Genomic DNA, 17,999 nt, shown 5'->3' with positions numbered 1-17,999 from the left:
ACATGTATGCTTGAATTCATTTACAATGTCTGTCACAGAGGTGGCCTTTAAAACACATATTGAACAATACAAGAAAATTGGGAAAAATAAAATTAAAAAGAATGAAATATTGCACTACTTCAAAAAAAAAATGGACATGTTGCTGCTGGTCTGTTTTCATGGTATGAACCCCAAAAATACTAACGACTCCTTTAATGCTATTCTATTTTATTCCATTCATTCATCATTCATTCATTCATTCATTCATTCATTCATTCAACATCATTATGTATACCGTTTAGCAATCTATCCACCCACTTATTCACACTTTGTGAAGATCTGAGTTGAAGGAAGCTGAGGTTGGAACCGCTGGGCTGGAGGCCAAGTGGAAGACCAAAGAGAAGATTGAATGTTTTGTCTCCAAATAAAGTGAGAAGTAGTTTCATGGGTACGTAAACATTGTCCGGGTGAATGTACTCACTGCACTTTGCTGGCTTGAATCAATACTTTTCTTATTTTCCCTCGAGTTATTTTCAACTTTTCTGTTTATTGTTCGTTCTGAAGGTCAGAACTAACCTGGAGGGGAAAAATGAAACCTTTAACACTGTTGCTCCCTCCTCTTGGAACGGACTACAAAAACACTCAAGGCTGAGGTGGTCTCAACAAACACATTTAAACATTTTTAAATAATTTCAAGTATTTTATTGTCAATCCGGCCATATGTTTCTCATGGATTCTCCTAAGACCCATGGCGCTGTCGTAAAAAAAAGATAAATATCATATACAACAAATTATGACAAAGGTGGCAAGGTCTGTATTTATATTGGCCAATAATTTTATATGAAACATCAACGTTTCATACAGTCTCGTATCATCAATGGCTCATTTATGTTGTGGTTATTTACATCTCTGCTCATTTTGGTCAATTCAAGCTTGAAAAAAATGTTTGTTAATCTCAATGAGTCAAAATAGTCAAAATAAAAAAAAATGAATAAATAACGTGAAATAAAGATAGAGGAAATCTCAGCTTTTTATGTTATTGAGGGTTTTTTTTTTCTAAAAAAAAAAAAAAAAGCTCTCTGCTGTCATCTTGTGGCCAGAAGGTGTAACTACATCACATTCCGATCTGCAGCTCGGCTCCTGCACACACACGTATACACACACGTATACACACAATCTAACACGAACGGTGTGCGTGCGTGATCACGCAGCGACACTTGTTGCCTTCAAAACTTATCACCAATCCAAAGTTTGGCAGGAAAACAGCGGTGAAATCCAACCCCACCTCCGGCTGAAACATGAGTCACTGAAGGGGAGGGGGGGCGGGCCGGATTCCGCAGACAAGCCCAACCCCGCCTGCCCGTCAAAACCAGGTCGACACACACACACACACACACACACACACAGACAGAAACACACATTCGCACGGGTGGGGCTCGGCACTTTCCTGCACAGATCAACCCCCTTCCCAACCCCAACCCGCCGACCCAGACACCGACTCGTCGTCCCGGTTGCTGCACACCGACCAACCTCGGCCATGTTCCGCTGCGGGATCGCCTACCCCCGCTGCAGGTGGATCGTTCCCCTGCTGCTGCTTTTCGCCATCATTTTCGACATCATCGCCATCGCCGCCACCTCGGGATGGGTGGAGGACGAGGACGCAAAGTCGGACTACGCCAGCATGTGGGAGCGCTGCCGCGGCAGGAACGACAAGTGGGCTTGCGGGTCGCTCATGTCCTACTGTAAGTGTGTGTGTGTGTGTGTGTGTGTGTGTGTGTGGTTTCACACGTCCGCATATGAGGACATGGGAACTTTGGAGGAAAAGTCAGCATTCGCCATGTTGGGTGTTGGAGTTGCAGGGTGGAGATGTTCTTATCACCCGCACGGTGGTTGGTTGGTTGGTTGGTTTTTGCAAGGAAACCCAAAATAAGCTAAAAAAAAAAACAAAATAATAAATCAAAAAATCCTGGTGGCGTGGAGCCGCAGACGCCGCCTTACTTCCTTGCTCGGTCTGATGGAAGTTCAGGAGGTACAAATGTGTACTGCTTAATAGTACTGTAGTACCATGAGCAGTACACTGTGTACTTCTCAATCCTACTTCGAGACGGAATTATTTTTACTGCGATCGTAAAAAAAAAACCTAAAAAAACATTTATATGTATTCACATAAAGAGAGAAAGACTTTTCCAAGGTGGTCTAATTTCGCCAAAACCACCTCTTGAAGCCAAATATAAGTTAGTTGGGTGTATTTTTAATATTTCCTTCCCCTGCTACTGTTTGATATCAGGCCAGGTGTGGTTATACGCATTAAATATTTTTGTAATAACATGTTAATAACAGTGTGTATTTTCCTATAAACAACACATGTCCACCAAAGTTTGTTTGGATCGGTTAAAAACACGGGGAGTTGAGGTTTAGATCGAGCCTCGTTGCTGTGGTGTTGCAGTCTTCTCATTATGTTTGCTGTCTGAACTTTGCTCCGCGGCTGCGTCAAAGCGGTTCAAGAAAACACGGGCTCGGGCGGGAACGCTCCTGCCGCCGCCGCAGGACAGCGATGGGAGGGGTAGCCGTTTATCTTCAGGAAAAAAACGTTTAGTGAAATCGCTCTTGGCCCGAATGAACCATTAGCACAAGTCTGGAAGTAAGATTATTCAGCTAGAATGGGATTCAAAGGTTCTCAAGATGGCTGAAGGTTAACGAACTCTGACGACCCGCAAAGCATTTGCGGCTTGTTTATCACAGAATCTGCAGTTACGGGACACATCTTATAGGTCTATGTACATGTATGTGTGCGTCTTTGATTCGGAATCCAGGTTTTCAATTCAAAATTTGGAATTGCGAGAAAAGCGTCTCTGCTCTGACAGATGTTACTCAAATGTGAATGTGATAGTGGTAATCACATAAGAAAAACAAACCAAAAAAATCAACATTGCTTTTTTGGCCGCCACCGCCCAGACTTCTCCTTTCCATAACTTGTCTGACAGGAAGTGAAGCCCAGTTGAAGCTTTCAGCGAGGTGGAAATGTGTGTGTGTGTGTGTGGAAGGCGACCTTTGAACTTCCACTGCAGCGCCGGACAAAGAGACAACCCCTCCTACCTGAAAATCGAGCCGTGGCTCATCAGCCCAGAACCAGGGCGTAATCTAGACGTTCGTACTGACAGACACTTACGGGGTACAGAAGCTTAGGAGATTGTTACACTGTTTGTGTTTGCACTTGCACACCAACACACACTCACAGACACACACACACAGATACTTAACCTAAATTCAAGCTTAGGGTGGGACCGCCGAACCTGTTTCTGTGGCGCTAAGACGTTACTTCAAATCACCAACCTCAACCTGTCAGACCTGTCAGACATGTGTGTGTGTGTGTGTGTGTGTGTGTGTGTGTGTGTGAGTGTGTGTGTGTGTGTTTGTGTGTTTCTCACGCTACAAAGGGCAGGGCCCCATTGAGGGTGTGATCAGATCCAGTAACAATGATGTGGGTGTGATGCAGGCCATTATCTCTTCTTATTATGAAACAGTCCGCTGTATTTGGTTTCGGGGCTCCGGTGGCCTTTGTTCAGAGCTTACAGTTAAAGATTTTATTTGTTTTCCATGCAGTGAGTTCACAAGCAACCTGCAAAAGCACAGGGCTAAAAATGTATCGTGTCAGTCCAGCGGGGAAAAAACACAGGAAACGTGCCTGTGAGTTTTGCTCCAAACCATAATAACAATTCCCGGGATTCTGGGATCTGCAGAAAAGAGATGGACGGTAAACGCAAAGCTGACACCGATGCTAATGCTAATTATTTAGTGTTTGTCTGGGTGTTACCATGACAATACTAGGAGCCACTTGCTCACAGAGTCAGTTCTCTGCAAGGGTTAGCATTAGCATAAGTGGTTGAGATAACCACATGCAGGCCGGTTAGCAGCCTGAGATAGCTTTTCTTTGCTAGCCGGGAGTTGCGCGAACTGTCAAACAAAGGATTTTAGCCCAATTTCAATTGAAATCTGGCCTAAAAACCAGCTTAGGTAAAATGTAGGGTGCCCCTGGTTGGGTCAGCCCCTCCCAAGAGTGCACGTAAGGAATGTGTGTGCGCGGTTGTTTCCATGAGCGGGGGGCGGCGTGACGTGAAGTCACCCTCATGATCAAGTGTGCACTCTGCCATACCAATTTGTTTGCTCTGTTGTGGATCTGATTGCTAGGCTGCAGTAACGTGCAGTCAGGGGAGGCAGGAGATGCTGTGCCTCACTTGCCAATCTTGGAAAGAAAAAAAATTGTAAAATAAAAAAAAGAATTAAATGGTTCTTTTTATCAGTGCTTTGCACTATAAAGGTATTTTCATTTTATTTCAACACTTTCAGATTGTTTTTTATTCAGAATTGCTTGATTTTCACATTTACTGTTCAAATACTAAGACACAGGTGGTGAGGCTGCGGACTGTTGCGCCTCAACGTAGATTACGCAGTGACGGCTGACTGCTGGCATGCTCTGCACTGAGACCGTATTGCTGTCTCTGTACGTCGCTATCAAAATGTTTAAGCAATATTTCTTTTTGAACTACATTTCCTATGTACAGTGTTTTTTTGTCAACTTTATGTGTGTTACTGAGCGATCAAATTAAGGCTCCAAAGAGCCACTAAGTGAGGCACGCAATTCTCATGCCTCAGGGTAGGTGTGCCTCTCCAGCCATGAACCTCACTGCCTGTTACTGCTAGGTGTGTCTTCTTGTGACTTAACTACAGAGTTATAACGCATTTCAGGAGAAGCAGCGTTCGTATCAGTATCTCACAATGTATGCAATATCGTCTATTATAATATCTTCGCAAAGAACACTCAAATGATAGACGTGCACCATGTTTTGCCAATTAACGCGCCAAAGTCTCCCGCGTGAAAACATTTTCACTTTGCTCAATATTTATTCCTGTACACTAGTAAATATGAAGAGACCTTTTTTTTAAGATTATACTTTATAATTTCTACACTTAGGAGTTTATTCATTTCTTTTTTATGTGTATTTTTAGCTTGTCTTGTCCTTGCTGCTGCAGAACTATTTCCCAAGCATGGGATAATTAAAGTACATCTCAACAATGGCTTGGAGGTCACTCACATGCAGCCAACACAGCAGAATTGAAGCAAGACTCATTTATCCCGTCACAAAATGTCAACACATTCATTTAGATGAACTGATTATTTAAAGCGACGCATTAAGAAAATCAACGCAATTTACCAAACATTTGTCGTTAGTCTGGCAGTTGCAGGGGACAGACTACGCCGACTTACAGTGTGGCAGACAGTTGCAGGGAAATTTAATTAAGAGAAACTTCCTTGTGGAAGTTAAAAATAGCAAAGCTGCTCTTTGGACTTTATAGCAAAGGAGTATAGCGAAGCACCTCAAAGCTGAACCCGTTTGGGCAAGCCCAGGTCGCTAAGGTTAACTTTGCACAAGCGCGCGGGCCGGTAATGTTAGCTTTGCTAACATGAACACAAACAACATTGCTAATACAAGCAGGCAGTGTCGCCATTCAACTATCAACCACGTGTTGGGGTTCAAATCCAGGAACTAAATGTCCGATTCCACGTTTGCTAATTCGGTCATTTCGGACAGATCGCGGTCTTGCTGTTGGCGTGCAATTCAAAGTGAATTAATTGCAATGCCCCCCTTATTAATCAGATTAATTTTTAATCGAACACGTAAAAATGAACAAGTACTACCTGCTATTCCCATTTGCTCACAAGTGTCTTTTCCCTCCCCAGCCTGGGCCCAGGCGGTGGCAGCCCTGATGATCATCGGCCTCCTCATCCTCATCGTCGCCTTCATCATCTCCTGCGTGGCCCTGTGCTGCACGCTAAATGTTAGCCTTCTGCCCCTGATCGGACTGCTGTTGATCGTCGTCGGTAAGACATACACCCTGAGTTTGCTGCACCGAGCTGTTTAAAATGTATTTCATTAAAAGAGACAGGATACTGCGGCACAAAACATGTAGTTATTCAAATTTGAATGAGTACCATAGCTTTTGTACCGGTGCATACTGGTTTTTAAGAATAAAGTCAAGTTGGATTTTATTTCAAATCACAACATGGTTATCTGGTGACACTTTCTACGCAAAGCAGGTCTGAACCACCAGGAGCTAGCACTCAGCAACAGTAGCACTAACAGTTACATGCTAATAGCTGAAATGATAGCATACTAGCTTTGATATTCATAAAAGACATTACAATGGTGGATGCCTGATCAAGCCGCGCTACCTGGGAAACTGTGACTCGTGAAAAGACGTGAGGTTATGAAGGGACATGAATGCACACTCAAGAAGTGCATCATGGGATATCTTTTAGCAGAGTTAGCCAATGTTGATGGGGTAGCGTAGTTCTAACAAGGCTTTCTCAGAAAAGAGGGTTTTAAAGCCTACTCCTGCTTCCTGGATGGAGATCGGAAGATGGTCTTGAGTAGATGGTGCGGCTCTAGGAGGAAACGAAAAGGCTGCAGGTTCAACTTATCATTGAGACGCGCGTTCACACCCGAGGCAGAGGCCGGGACTTCGTTCCTACCCATGAGAAAACGCCTTTCAGTTGCGCGAACGACGGCACGGACGTCAGTGAGATGCAAATCCGAAGCAGATAAAAGTTCAATATTATCGTCTTTTTATCGCCCCGACCAAAGTAAAACTTCAGAAGCGGATTTCAGATGACGGGCGGAGGAGGTTTGGTATTAGCTGAGCTAAAACCATCAGCATGTAAGTGTGTGCTGGGGAATGTGTGTGTCGAGTGGTGTGTGTGAGAGAGTGCGAGATGTCGAGCTCACGCGGTCAGACTAGTGTCAGCGGTATCATCAGGGGGGTGGGGAGGGAAAAGGAGGTAAAGTTGTGGCGTTCTTTTGAGAAAAGAAAGGGGGAAGGGGGGAAGCGATGGAACCCCAAAGAAAAAGACCTGTTGTTTAAGTTCGAGGGAAGAAGAAGAGGAGGAGGAGGAGGGAGGGCCCCGGAGGAAGGAGACGCTTTGTTTGGACATTTGTCACAAGGAAGAGGGCAGGGTTTGGTTCAACTGTGATGTTGCCATGGGAACAGCCGGTGGGGTCGGAGTGATTCATCGCCTCCGGGAGCCTGAGAACACGGGACGGAGACAGACAGAGGTGTTAACTGACTAGGCGGGGGGGGGGGGGATCTGTGAATCATAATTGACGGTTACAGACGATAGTTAATAATGTTGTCACCGCAGTAATCATCACGAAGGTTTGTGCATTAGTTTTACGTCAGTGACTTGGAATTGTATCCGTAGAAAAAGGTCTCAAACAAACTAACCCAATCTACCGATCGAAGTTTTGACGGGCACTGTGTTTTGGTTTCTCGGTTACCGGCTCTGTAAGATCATTATAGTAACTCACAAACAGTTCAAGCGAGAACATTCTGGACAGCTTTCAAACGCTCCCTGCAGCACGGACAGCCCACGTCCCGTCCGTCTTTTGAGAGTTAAAAATGGTTTTGCTTTCTGGACTTTCCAAAGCAGGAAAAAAAAATCTGCTCTTTTAAACACTTCATCTCCAAGTCATAATTTCAATTAAAAAAATAACATCTGTAAAAATATTGGGGCTTAACTCAAGATTAATTAGAATTAATCAATCAATCGATTAATTAATCAATTGAAATTGAACATTTTTAACGCATGCAGAGCACACAATGACTCAATGACACAGAACCAACTGCCACATACGGACACCATATCTGTTGTTTAGTTCAAATAAAACACATGTTCAGTGTATAAATGTACAGTAAATCTATCTCATTGGGTGAAGTTCACCCTGGACCGGTCGCCAGCCAATCATAGAGACGACCGTTCACTCTCATCCACACGTCATATGGAGACGATGGATTCCACATCTATGGAGGTTCCCAGTCATCCAGCTTATGGTTAATCGAAGGCTTTTTCGCGGCAACTGGACTTGAGTTTCTTCTCATGTTTCACCTCTCATTCGAGACACTTCATCAACTGGAATGGACGGCTGGGGGTTTTCCACGTGTAACTGCCAGGGTTGGTCGAAGTTGTGAGGTCTTGTTGTGTTTGCAGATACTAGGTTGAAAGGGGTCGTAGTGTCAGGAGGAACCACACATCTGGGGACTCATCTGAGTTGGAATATGAATGGTTACAGTGATCCCTCGCTATAACACGGTTTACTTTTCACGGTTTCGCTACTTCACGGATTTGCATCGTGCATTGTGTTCTGCATTCTGATTGGCTAAAAAGGCACTCCGCTTCTTCTCTACCTGTGCGTCTAATAACGTTGCAGTTTAATATGTACACGTACGTAAAACAGCTTGCCAAATTTACATTACTTACGTGCAAATTCTCTTGCAATTTTGAGTTTCTCTAAAACCCATAATGTTGACAAAACGCTCTGGACCGACAAAAGCACCTGCGGCAGGGCCCAAAAGGCAGCGGAAGACGCTATCTATCGCAGATAAAGTTAAACTTCTGGACATGCTAAGGGAAGGTAAAAACTATGCGGCTGTAGGTCGGCATTACGGAATGAATTAATCTTCCGTTTGTTCCATCAAGAAGGAAGAAAAAAACATAAGGACGACAGCAGCAATAAGTTTTAAGAAGGATGCAAAAAGGGTTGCAACTGTCCGCAACAAGACCATGGTTAGGATGGAGTCTGCATTAGCTCTGTGGAAAAAAAAACATTATGTTGGATATAGACGTTAATCTGCACAGAAGCGAGAATACTGTATCAAAACTTTGCTGACTCTGCTGAAAAATAAAGGTTTCTACTTCACGGATTTTGCCTCTCATGGGTTCTTTTTGGAACGTAACCCCTGCGAAAAACAAGGGTATACTGTATAGCACAAAATTCAGATTGGATAAAAAGAAGGAGATGAACCTGTTGGATCCCTCAGACTGAGGCTCGGGTGGTTTCAGCGGTGGATCTCGGAGGGCGCAGATACACCCAAATGTGGGAGGTGTTACAACCACAGCGTTATAGTCTCTGTTCGGAGACGGTTTTATCATTTTGTCAAAGATGGCTTCTATCGCGCCTCCCTTAAACCGTCTGTCTTCTCCGATCAAAAAGCAGCAGTAGGTGGACTGCCAAGTCCTGTCCTGAAGTGGGGGTTCTCCCCATTGTAGGTGACGGCACAGGGGAAAACGCCCTGCCGTCCATTTGTCTCGGATGAGAGGTGAAACAGCAAGAGATGTAACACAAATTGACTCCACCTTCCCCCGGATTTACAGTCGGGCAGACATCGACGCTAATAAAATCTTCATCGCTGCTGATGGAATCTTCATCGGCGCACCCTGTGCTCACGGCCACCAGATGTTGACGTGTCGAAACCACTAAATCCATAAACCCTGTTGTGATTCCATTGACTGTTTTATTTTTTTTTTTCATCTCCGCCAAATTGATGTAATTCTGAAAAAAAATATGATTTGGAAATCGAGCTTGCCTAGGACGTGATGACTTGAGGACGGGAAGTTTGGGTTACAGTAAAATATTTATTGTATCTGTAAATATTTAATTTCATACAAAAAACGAGCACAGTTCAAATGTCCAAGCGTTTGCACATCTCCCATGCAGACATCTACACACTGATGCAAGTCCATTGGTGAAATGAATTAGAACTCTTGCACAACATGGAAATGCTAGTGCTACCACCTTACTGCAATAAGATCCCTGGTCAAATTCAGACTGTGTAGAGATTGTTCTCCATGCATCTGCACGGGGTTCCTTTCGGGTTCTCCGGTTTCATTCCCACAGTCCGACTGCATGCGGGAAGGCCAGGGATCCGTCCCACCCCGGCCACAACCTACTACAACTGATACCACCAAGGATTCGGTTTAGGACAATCAATGCAAAAACAGACTGAAAAACAGTTTTTACCCCAGAGCGGTCATTGCACTAAATTCAGCAGAACCCTGAATACTTGGACCTTACATACAGTACAGTACATAAACCTGTTGTTTCCACTTTTCATATTTTACTTTTTTTTTTCTTTCTACATATGTATCTATTTATTCCGCTAGATCAGGGGTGGGCAATTATTTTGGCGGGCGGGCCACATTTTTCTTTTAATATTTATGTGCGGGCCAACTAGGTATCATGTAAATTGAACAAAACGAAAATTGCAATTTAAATATTTACATTTTTGGCCTATTATTTCAGCTTTAAAATCATTAATGATCATATAAATGTACCAACATTATTTTGGATGTAATCATTCATACAAAATTAAACAAAAGGAAAAAATAAGGAGTTTCTATATTCAGTATTGATTAAATATTCAAAGAAAATAGTTTGGCAGGCGGAATGAAAAAGCAAATCGGGACAGATGTGGCCTGTGGGCCGTAAAATGCCCACGTCTGTGCAAGATGTTATTTTATTTTTTTTGTCTGTTTTTTTTTCAGTCTTATATCTCTAACCCATAGATGCTGCTATTGTTGTATTGTTGTGTTGTGTCCTGCCTTTTAAGGTTGGCTTGAGTCTGTTTTTGATTACACCGAACCTGAGAGACGCTATTTCTGAATTTCTTGTGGAAAGACAATAAAAGTCTTGAATCCATAAAGGAAGTTCATCGGAGACCCTAAATTGGCTAGACGTGTGAAGGAGGATGTTTTTTTTAACACGCTGAATTCATGAATGTTAACATTTGTTGTCTTATGTGGATTTGAAAACAAAAAAACACTGGAATTACATTATTCAAGAAGTTATGCCTCCTAAACAACCAGCCTCTCTCTCTCTCGCTCCCCAGTGATCCTCCAAGTCATCGCTTTGATCATTTACCCGGTCAAGTTCAACAAGGAAATCTTTGAGGGCACATACTACTACACCTGGGCTTACGGCTTCGGCTGGGGCGCCACCATCCTCTGCATCGGCTGCTCCATCCTCTTTTTCTGCCTGCCACGCTACGAGGACGAGCTGACCGGCTTGGCCAAGACCAAGTACATCTACACCTCGGCTTAAGAGACTGGATCCACTTCCCTGACCGTTCCCGAGCCCCCCCCCCCCCCCCCCCCCCCCCCACTTTCCCCCTGAGCTGGATCTGGAGGTCAGCTTTAATGTACAGATATCTATGTTGGATTGAGTGGATTTAGAGAATTTGTTTTTGTTTGTTGGGTTGTTTTTATTGTTTATTGTCACATCCTGCTAGTTTCCCCATCTTACACACTATGCGTTCTCCGCTCATTCCCAATGCAAGAAGACGTACCCAAGTGCACTTAAACCGAAGCTTTTTTTTTTCTAGGGTGGTCCTCATTACAGGTTTTGTAAACATTTTGGGCGAAAAAAAAGAAAAAAGAAAAAAAGCAATTATCTTTCGTGGTGGAATAAAACAGCTGTGTTGACAAGAGAGAGCTGAAGATGAGTTTCCCCATTGTGCAGCTGTTTCTTAGTAAATCTGATGGTCCACTGCACTTGAGAAGTCATCTCTCTTGTAAGTGTAAGAGAACAACAATATTCCTTTTTGAGAATAATGTTTCATTTTTCTTGTAACTGTTTTGAAATTGTGGGCGCCCGCCAGGATTAAGAATGTTAACATTTTGGGTTAAAGGGAACAACATGAACACAGAGGGTGGTTCTGTGCACTTTGAAATCAAAGTATTGAGTCAGTGCGTGGATTTCGTTACGTGTCTTGTATTTTTTTTCCATTATTTTTGCAGTAATAGGCTATAAATTTAAAAACAAAGTAGAGGGGGGGAGTTTGCTTATTCTCTCGTGTTTTGGCGACGAAATGCCGAGAGAACGAACTCCCGCTGATACACTGTGCAAACCGCTTGTGCCTTAACCTCCCCGTCACCAGCACCACCGTCATCTGCGTTGTGCTTTTCCAAATCTCATTCATTCACTTTCAGTAACGTTCAACTTGCAAGTAGTGACGCTACCAGGTGCTGGCGTGTCAACAAGTTACATTAAAAAAACAACACAATCAAGAGACGATTTATATTGTTCTTACTCAGAGTGGGTGATACTACAACAACAACAGTTTTACCTTTCCATACGATACGATTCCATACGATTTTTCCCCCCTCAAAGGAAAATCACGATGTCAGTGTTCATTGATACCTTATTGCAAGGGCATGAGACATGAATAAAAGTTATTAATACTCAAAAAACAGGCTAAATAGATCAATGGGTATAATGGGAGCTCTTTACATTATAACAAGTAATTAGACTGTAATGCAGTTTGTTTATTTTGATATGTTGTTCATGTAGGATGAAATATAATATCAGGGATAATAATTAACAAAACTTCCTTAGCAGAGGAACTTAGCTTTACTGAGTCTGCGCAGTGACTGGCACGTGATTGGATGCCATAGTCATGTGACACGGAAGCCCAACCAAAATACGCCCGGGCTGGTTTTACATGCACTGATTTCACGCCTCCAACTCGAGGTGATGAAAAGAGGTGGTACATTTTATAGCGGCGCAGTAGTTTTGTGATATTTATAAAAGTATAGATTCCAGAATATCGAGGTATCGATACGCTCATCCCTGGTTCTTACACTGGTAACTGTTTTAGGGAGTTGTTAACACATTAATCCACTGCGTGCGTAATACTTGTATTGAAAGAAGACCAAGGGGGTAATCGTTGTTTTTTTCCATTTAAATGAACTGTAACAGCTGGACACATGCTGGACGGTTTATATACAAAGGACCTGTGACACCTGCTTCTGTTTCTAGGCGTGTTTTTTGTTTGTTTGCATCGCCTGTGGTCAAATATAAGCCGTCTTATTAACCACCCCTTCTGGAAATCACAATGCTGCTGGTATGACTCCAGTTCTACTGTATTTAGTTTTTTTTTAAATGCAATAAAAACTTTCTCTTTTGGAAGATATATTTGTTGTTTTTGGAGTGTTTTCAACATATTCATGAAGATTTGAAAAGTGTTTTGTGATGTTTCCTTTATTATCAAATAGTTAAAACCCTGGACAAATTAAGACAAAGTTTGAAATTGCCTTACTGTGGAACGTCTAAAGGCAGATGTTATTTATTTGGCAGATGTTATTAAAGGCAGATGAAACATATGATTCATGCACTGTTAAGAAACTATAATGCAAAAAACACCAAAATTCTACTCTTCTTTTCTGGATTTTTTACTTAAATAAATATTTTGTTCAAACTTAGCTCCCAACAATAAATATAAAATATTTAAAACTTTTTTTTCAGGTCCACTGTGTGTTCAGGGAATTCAATAAAAAACAAAAAAAAAATCTCCCCCTCAGTGCACTTCTTTTCGTTTTTTGGAAAAAAAAACAACTGGTATGACTCCAGTTCTACTGTATTTAATTTTTTTTATTGCAATAAAATCTTTTTCTTTTGGAAAAAAATATTTGTTTTGGGAATATTTTATCCCATCCGTGAAGGCCACGCAAAGGTTTGAGGGTGCTGAAGGGGGGGGGGGGGGGGCATATCTTGACAGAGGCCCTATTGGAATTATAATACTGACAAAAAAAAACTAATGTGTCACTAAGTTATTATTCACACGCTTAAGATTGCAAATAAATGTTATTTATGATATACTTGCGACACTATTTTTATTTGTTTTGGAAACGTTTCTCAACCGGGCCAGCCCTCTAACATGAAATGGATGAAATGGTTCAGTCCTCCTCGCTGAACCGTTTGACACAGACAGCTAGTGGGGAGGAGTGCTGTGTGATACTGCATATTTTAAGTAATACAGGGCCAGTATCGCCGATGCCAATACTTTTTGATAAATACGTGGACACATCATCAAATTTCTTAATCTCAATTAATTTTCATAATCTGTAAGTGTTTTTTTTATGTTTCTTTTGGTATTAAATAGTTAAAAACCAGGACAAAATTCAAAAGTATGAAATGTCCCCACTGTGAACGACTGCTAATTCTGTTCTAGGCTAGATTCAGGTACAGTTAAGAAACCATAACACAAGAAATAAGATAAAAATGCGAATCCTCTTTTCTGGATAAATTATCGCTCAACGATAGATATAAAATATTTAAAACAATTTTTTCCCCAGGTACAATGTGTACTCAATACAAAAATAAAAAAAGAAATTCCCCTCAGAGCACTTCTTTTCTGTTTATGAAAACAATAAGAAAATAAAACAACAAACAAATAAATAACCCCCAAAGCCTTTAGTTTAAAAGAGAAGCCCCCCTTGTGCAGGTTTTGGTGACATGTTTTTGTTCAATAACAAGAGCGAAACCGAAGAAAGAATCCTTCTCATTACACATGTATCGATCCGATATGATACTGACTTTGGTTTTTCTGTTTTTCATACCTCAAAAAGTCAGGGAGACAGAAAAGAAAGGAAAGAAAAAGGGGAGGCCAAAGGGGGACAGTATGTCATGCAAGCTGTCAATAAATAGTGTGGGTTTGCGGTTGAAAGAACAGTACATGTTGTTTATATCCTTACTTTGTCCATGGTGTTCCAAGCCAGCTTATGTCCCTCCCTCCCCATATTAGCTCACAATTCTGAAGAAAACTGATTTTTTTTTTTACATTACACTACAGACGAATATTTAGCAAGCTGCTTATATTCAGTCGGTTGACCCTCCCCTGTAAACATGATGCAACAGGCAAAACAGATACATCAAGTGCAGCGGTAACAGCAGTTGTCTGTCAGCCCTGACAGTGACCCAGCCTCAGGACCCCCAGCAGAGAAAGGAGGTGAGCAGCTGTTTGAGGAATTAACCTCCTGGTAATTCATCTTAAGAGCATTTTGATATGGCTACAGATATGGTCTTAGGCATATTTTATACAGTATTTAGTCTTGCAGCTGATGGTGAATTCCATTTTATTCATAGTTTTCAGTGCTTTCCCCACCACGCGCCTGTCATGTTGCTCTGAGAATTATATTAAAAAATATGACTATGTATTTATGTTTTATGCATATCCACATCCATTTTTTTCCACTGCGCTCCTGGCCGACTATAGATTTCTCTCCACAGGATCGCTGTTTTTTCCAAGATGAGCATTAAAAGAAATCATCCTGAATATTTTTAATGTATCACATCTAAGCGGCCCACTCAAGCACATACACACACACATTCCTACTTCTATTTATATTTACATGTCCCCGGATTTTGAACCTGTCAGGTCAACTGTCCCGAGACTGCATCACAGAGGAACCACGGCTTCACTCTGGAAAAACGCTGCTTCGCATTTCACAAACACAGAGGGACGCAGGTGATTACTAAATAGCCCGATTCACAACTGTGAGTCAGCGTTGAGGTGGGGCAAAGACGTCCGGGCAGCCCCACCCTAGGACTCGCTGGGGTGGAATTGGACTTTGCTAAGCATGTTTTGACAGCTCTGGTTTCCCTGGAAGGAGAAAGGGAGGGTGATAATATGTGAGGGCCGATGACACGAGGGTGACAGATAAAGGGAGGGGTTAGAAGAATATTCTTAGGAAAGGATTGGAGGGGGGAGCTGAGGCAGACAGAGGAAAACAAGAAAAGTAAATGTTATGGAAAGTAGAGTCACTGAATGTTTTGTACATTGCGCCTTTAAAACGGTTTTACATGTTAGAAATTTTTTTCTTCTTTAGATTAAGTCATTTCAAACCCTCATCTAAAGTTATGCTTAGAGTTCCATTTGCGGCCTTTTCCGCACCGTGTGAAGTTTAGTTGGAGTCCATGTGTTTTTCCAGCACTGCACAAAGAATTAGGTGTGAAAGTGCTGTTCCCCACACAGGTATTCACATGTTTGAGCTTGTTGCGTGTCGGTTTGAATTGTGATAAGCTACCTCGAGCAACGTTATTTTTTGCCAAAACATGACAGAGGGCCCTCCCTCTTCTTTCGAAAACCTGAACAAATACAAAGACCTCCCCTCCCCCATGACACACACACTCAAAACTAGCAGGTAAGTTCGAGCAGAAAGGCAATGTAAAGTTGGAGCAGGACTATAACACCCTCAGGTGGAACAAGGAAGGCAGCAGCCTGATTTTACTGAGAAATGGAGGCGCGGAAAACCGTCTCCGCCCTCCACCCTCCGTCGCCATCCTGTGTCCGTTCGGTCTAATGTGCTCCAATACGACCGCTGTGACGTGAATCCACGGCCTTCCGATTGCAGTGGTGTTAAAACTCAGCGGCTTGTGACAACCACGGTGAAACAAGTGTAAAAATACAGCAGTCTAAAGAAGGCCTGTGAAAAGTAATGTTTCTAAACTGACAATAATAAGTAAGCAGAAATCCAGCAGTATAATAAGCAGAATGTACAATATATCAGAATGCAGAATGTACAATATGTATCAAAAGTGAAAGTACTCATTCGGCATATTTTCATTTGTGATTGTCGCTGTCGACGATAATTTTATCTCTAACAAAAACACAGAATATAGAGTTCTCTATAGTAAATATTAAAACCTAACATTTCAGATGTGCACAGCATTCATTTTTTTAGACCCGATGAGTTGCAATTTGATTTGGCTTCATTTGAATATATTAGTAACACAATGTGCATATGCTTTTGCAGTAACCCCCCAAAACAATAGTATAATTTTAATAATATTTTCATACTTGGTATAAGTTTTACTACCATCCAAGTTTGGCCATTTTGCTGTTTGAGAACCAATGACAAACAATTGGATATCACATTTAAGATCATTATTTTGAGCTATATAGGTTATTTAAGAATGATAACTTGCCATTAGATTTGTTTGATTTAAGGATTAAATAAAGGAGAAAAATCATTCTTCAAATAGATCCCAGTGAAAGAGATATAGTTCCCCTTAACGGCCACTAGAGGCCAGGCCTCATCAGTAAATAAGCTTCTTTTGCCTCGCTTAACTCAAGGTCGCCGGCTTAAATATTAAAATGTTAGCTATCAGTGACGTCCCCTCAAGAATTGGATTGAAATTCAACATTTAGAGGTTATTGTCAGTTGCTACACCCACACAAAGCTGTGTGAACTTATCTAAAGGAGGGGGCTGGTTTCGTTCCTCCTCCGGGGTGCTTTCCACTGACAAGATCCAGAAGAACAGCGAGATGTTCCCCATCGTAGTTCTCCCAAGGGTTGTCCCCGTTGTTTTGCCACATCATACCACGACGGCGCCCCTATGTTTTTGGGGCCCTAATGGAACAATCTGGGTTTAGAAGTCACATGAAGGGACCTGCCACACCGTCAGAACACAAGAGACGTATGAGTCTGGAGGAGGTTAATGGGTGACAAAATGTTCACCGATTAAAGTAAATGGTCGGGGTGATCGTTCGCAGAAACGGCATCCACCTGCCATCAGCTGAGTCAAGCCTTTAGCGATTTATTAAGAGTGTACATGTATTTTGGGAGAGGAAACACAGAGGGAGGGTAAAAGAAGACACGGGACGATCCTGACACCTCGTTTTAAACTGCTCCAAAGTGGATCGGCCAGAACGTTCAAGTCAAGGGGGGAAAGGGTTAATCGGGGATATACTGTAATGAAACAAGTCACATAAATGTAGATTTGTGTTTGTGTCCTTTTTTTGATGTTAAATCTATTTTTGTGGGTTATTGCAAACAACATTCAAAGAAGAAGCATAACATCAGTAAAATGTGACTACTGCATTTAACCCATCATGGATGAACCATAACCCCCTGCATCACACCGACCTAAGATATTAAACCGATAAGAACAGATACTACACTTTATCTTAGCAAAAAGGCTGAGAGGTGATACGATGTGTGTGACTGAAAAAAACTTTCTGACCAACCAACACACAAAATGACCAGTTTATACCCCCAAATTCTTCTGTCTCATGGAATACAGAAACACAGCAGTCGTGAAAGTATGGCGATGAAGGGCCAAAGACGGAAAGATGTCTCTCAGTTGAATCGGTGTCTCACTAAAAATAAGCAGTTGTCATCTCCATGAATAGCTGCAGTTTGAACCCTCTCAGCTAATTGGGATCAGCGGATTTGAGCGATCTCCGATTATGATCTTGCGATTCAAACATGGCTGACATTTTTCAACTGACTTCTGTGTTGGCTCCTCTGTGTTGCCTCTGCTGGCATTACAGGAATTGCAAATGTACTCAATCGTTTTTAACATCGCGTAGGGATACTTAATCGTAACAAGTGGAATGTTCAATTC

The 17,999-nt window shown here is 42.0% G+C and overlaps 1 protein-coding gene and 1 pseudogene across 1 annotated transcript; one reads left to right on the top strand and one right to left on the bottom strand.

The window, feature by feature from the left end:
• Positions 1 to 1,360: 1,360 nt before the first annotated feature.
• On the top strand, positions 1,361 to 12,783 carry perp (p53 apoptosis effector related to pmp22). The gene is made up of 3 exons (XM_086172598.1): positions 1,361 to 1,721; positions 5,720 to 5,860; positions 10,702 to 12,783. Exons 1-3 carry the CDS (start codon positions 1,517 to 1,519, stop codon positions 10,911 to 10,913), a joined length of 558 nt encoding a protein of 185 aa, XP_086028724.1. The 5' UTR covers positions 1,361 to 1,516; the 3' UTR covers positions 10,914 to 12,783.
• A 4,628-nt stretch (positions 12,784 to 17,411) lies between these two features.
• LOC147236703 (U2 spliceosomal RNA) lies at positions 17,412 to 17,583 on the bottom strand (annotated as a pseudogene).
• Between the last annotated feature and the right edge of the window lie 416 nt (positions 17,584 to 17,999).

The sequence above is a fragment of the Fistularia commersonii genome, chromosome 2 (genome assembly GCF_037954325.1).
Source record: "Fistularia commersonii isolate RoL2024-O1a breed Wild chromosome 2, RoL_Fcom_v1.0, whole genome shotgun sequence".
In the NCBI taxonomy this organism is placed as follows: Eukaryota; Metazoa; Chordata; class Actinopteri; order Syngnathiformes; family Fistulariidae; genus Fistularia; species Fistularia commersonii.
Note: the sequence above shows the minus strand (reverse complement) of the source record. Positions and strands in the feature narration are given on the sequence as shown.

Bases quoted from the DNA above. Each gene is read 5' to 3' on its own strand.
- perp (XM_086172598.1), top strand. From the start codon at position 1,517: ATGTTCCGCTGCGGGATCGCCTACCCCCGCTGCAGGTGGATCGTTCCC. The intron at 1,722-5,719 runs GTAAGTGTGTGT...TTCCCTCCCCAG, and splicing joins CGGGTCGCTCATGTCCTACT to CCTGGGCCCAGGCGGTGGCA. The intron at 5,861-10,701 runs GTAAGACATACA...CTCGCTCCCCAG, and splicing joins ACTGCTGTTGATCGTCGTCG to TGATCCTCCAAGTCATCGCT.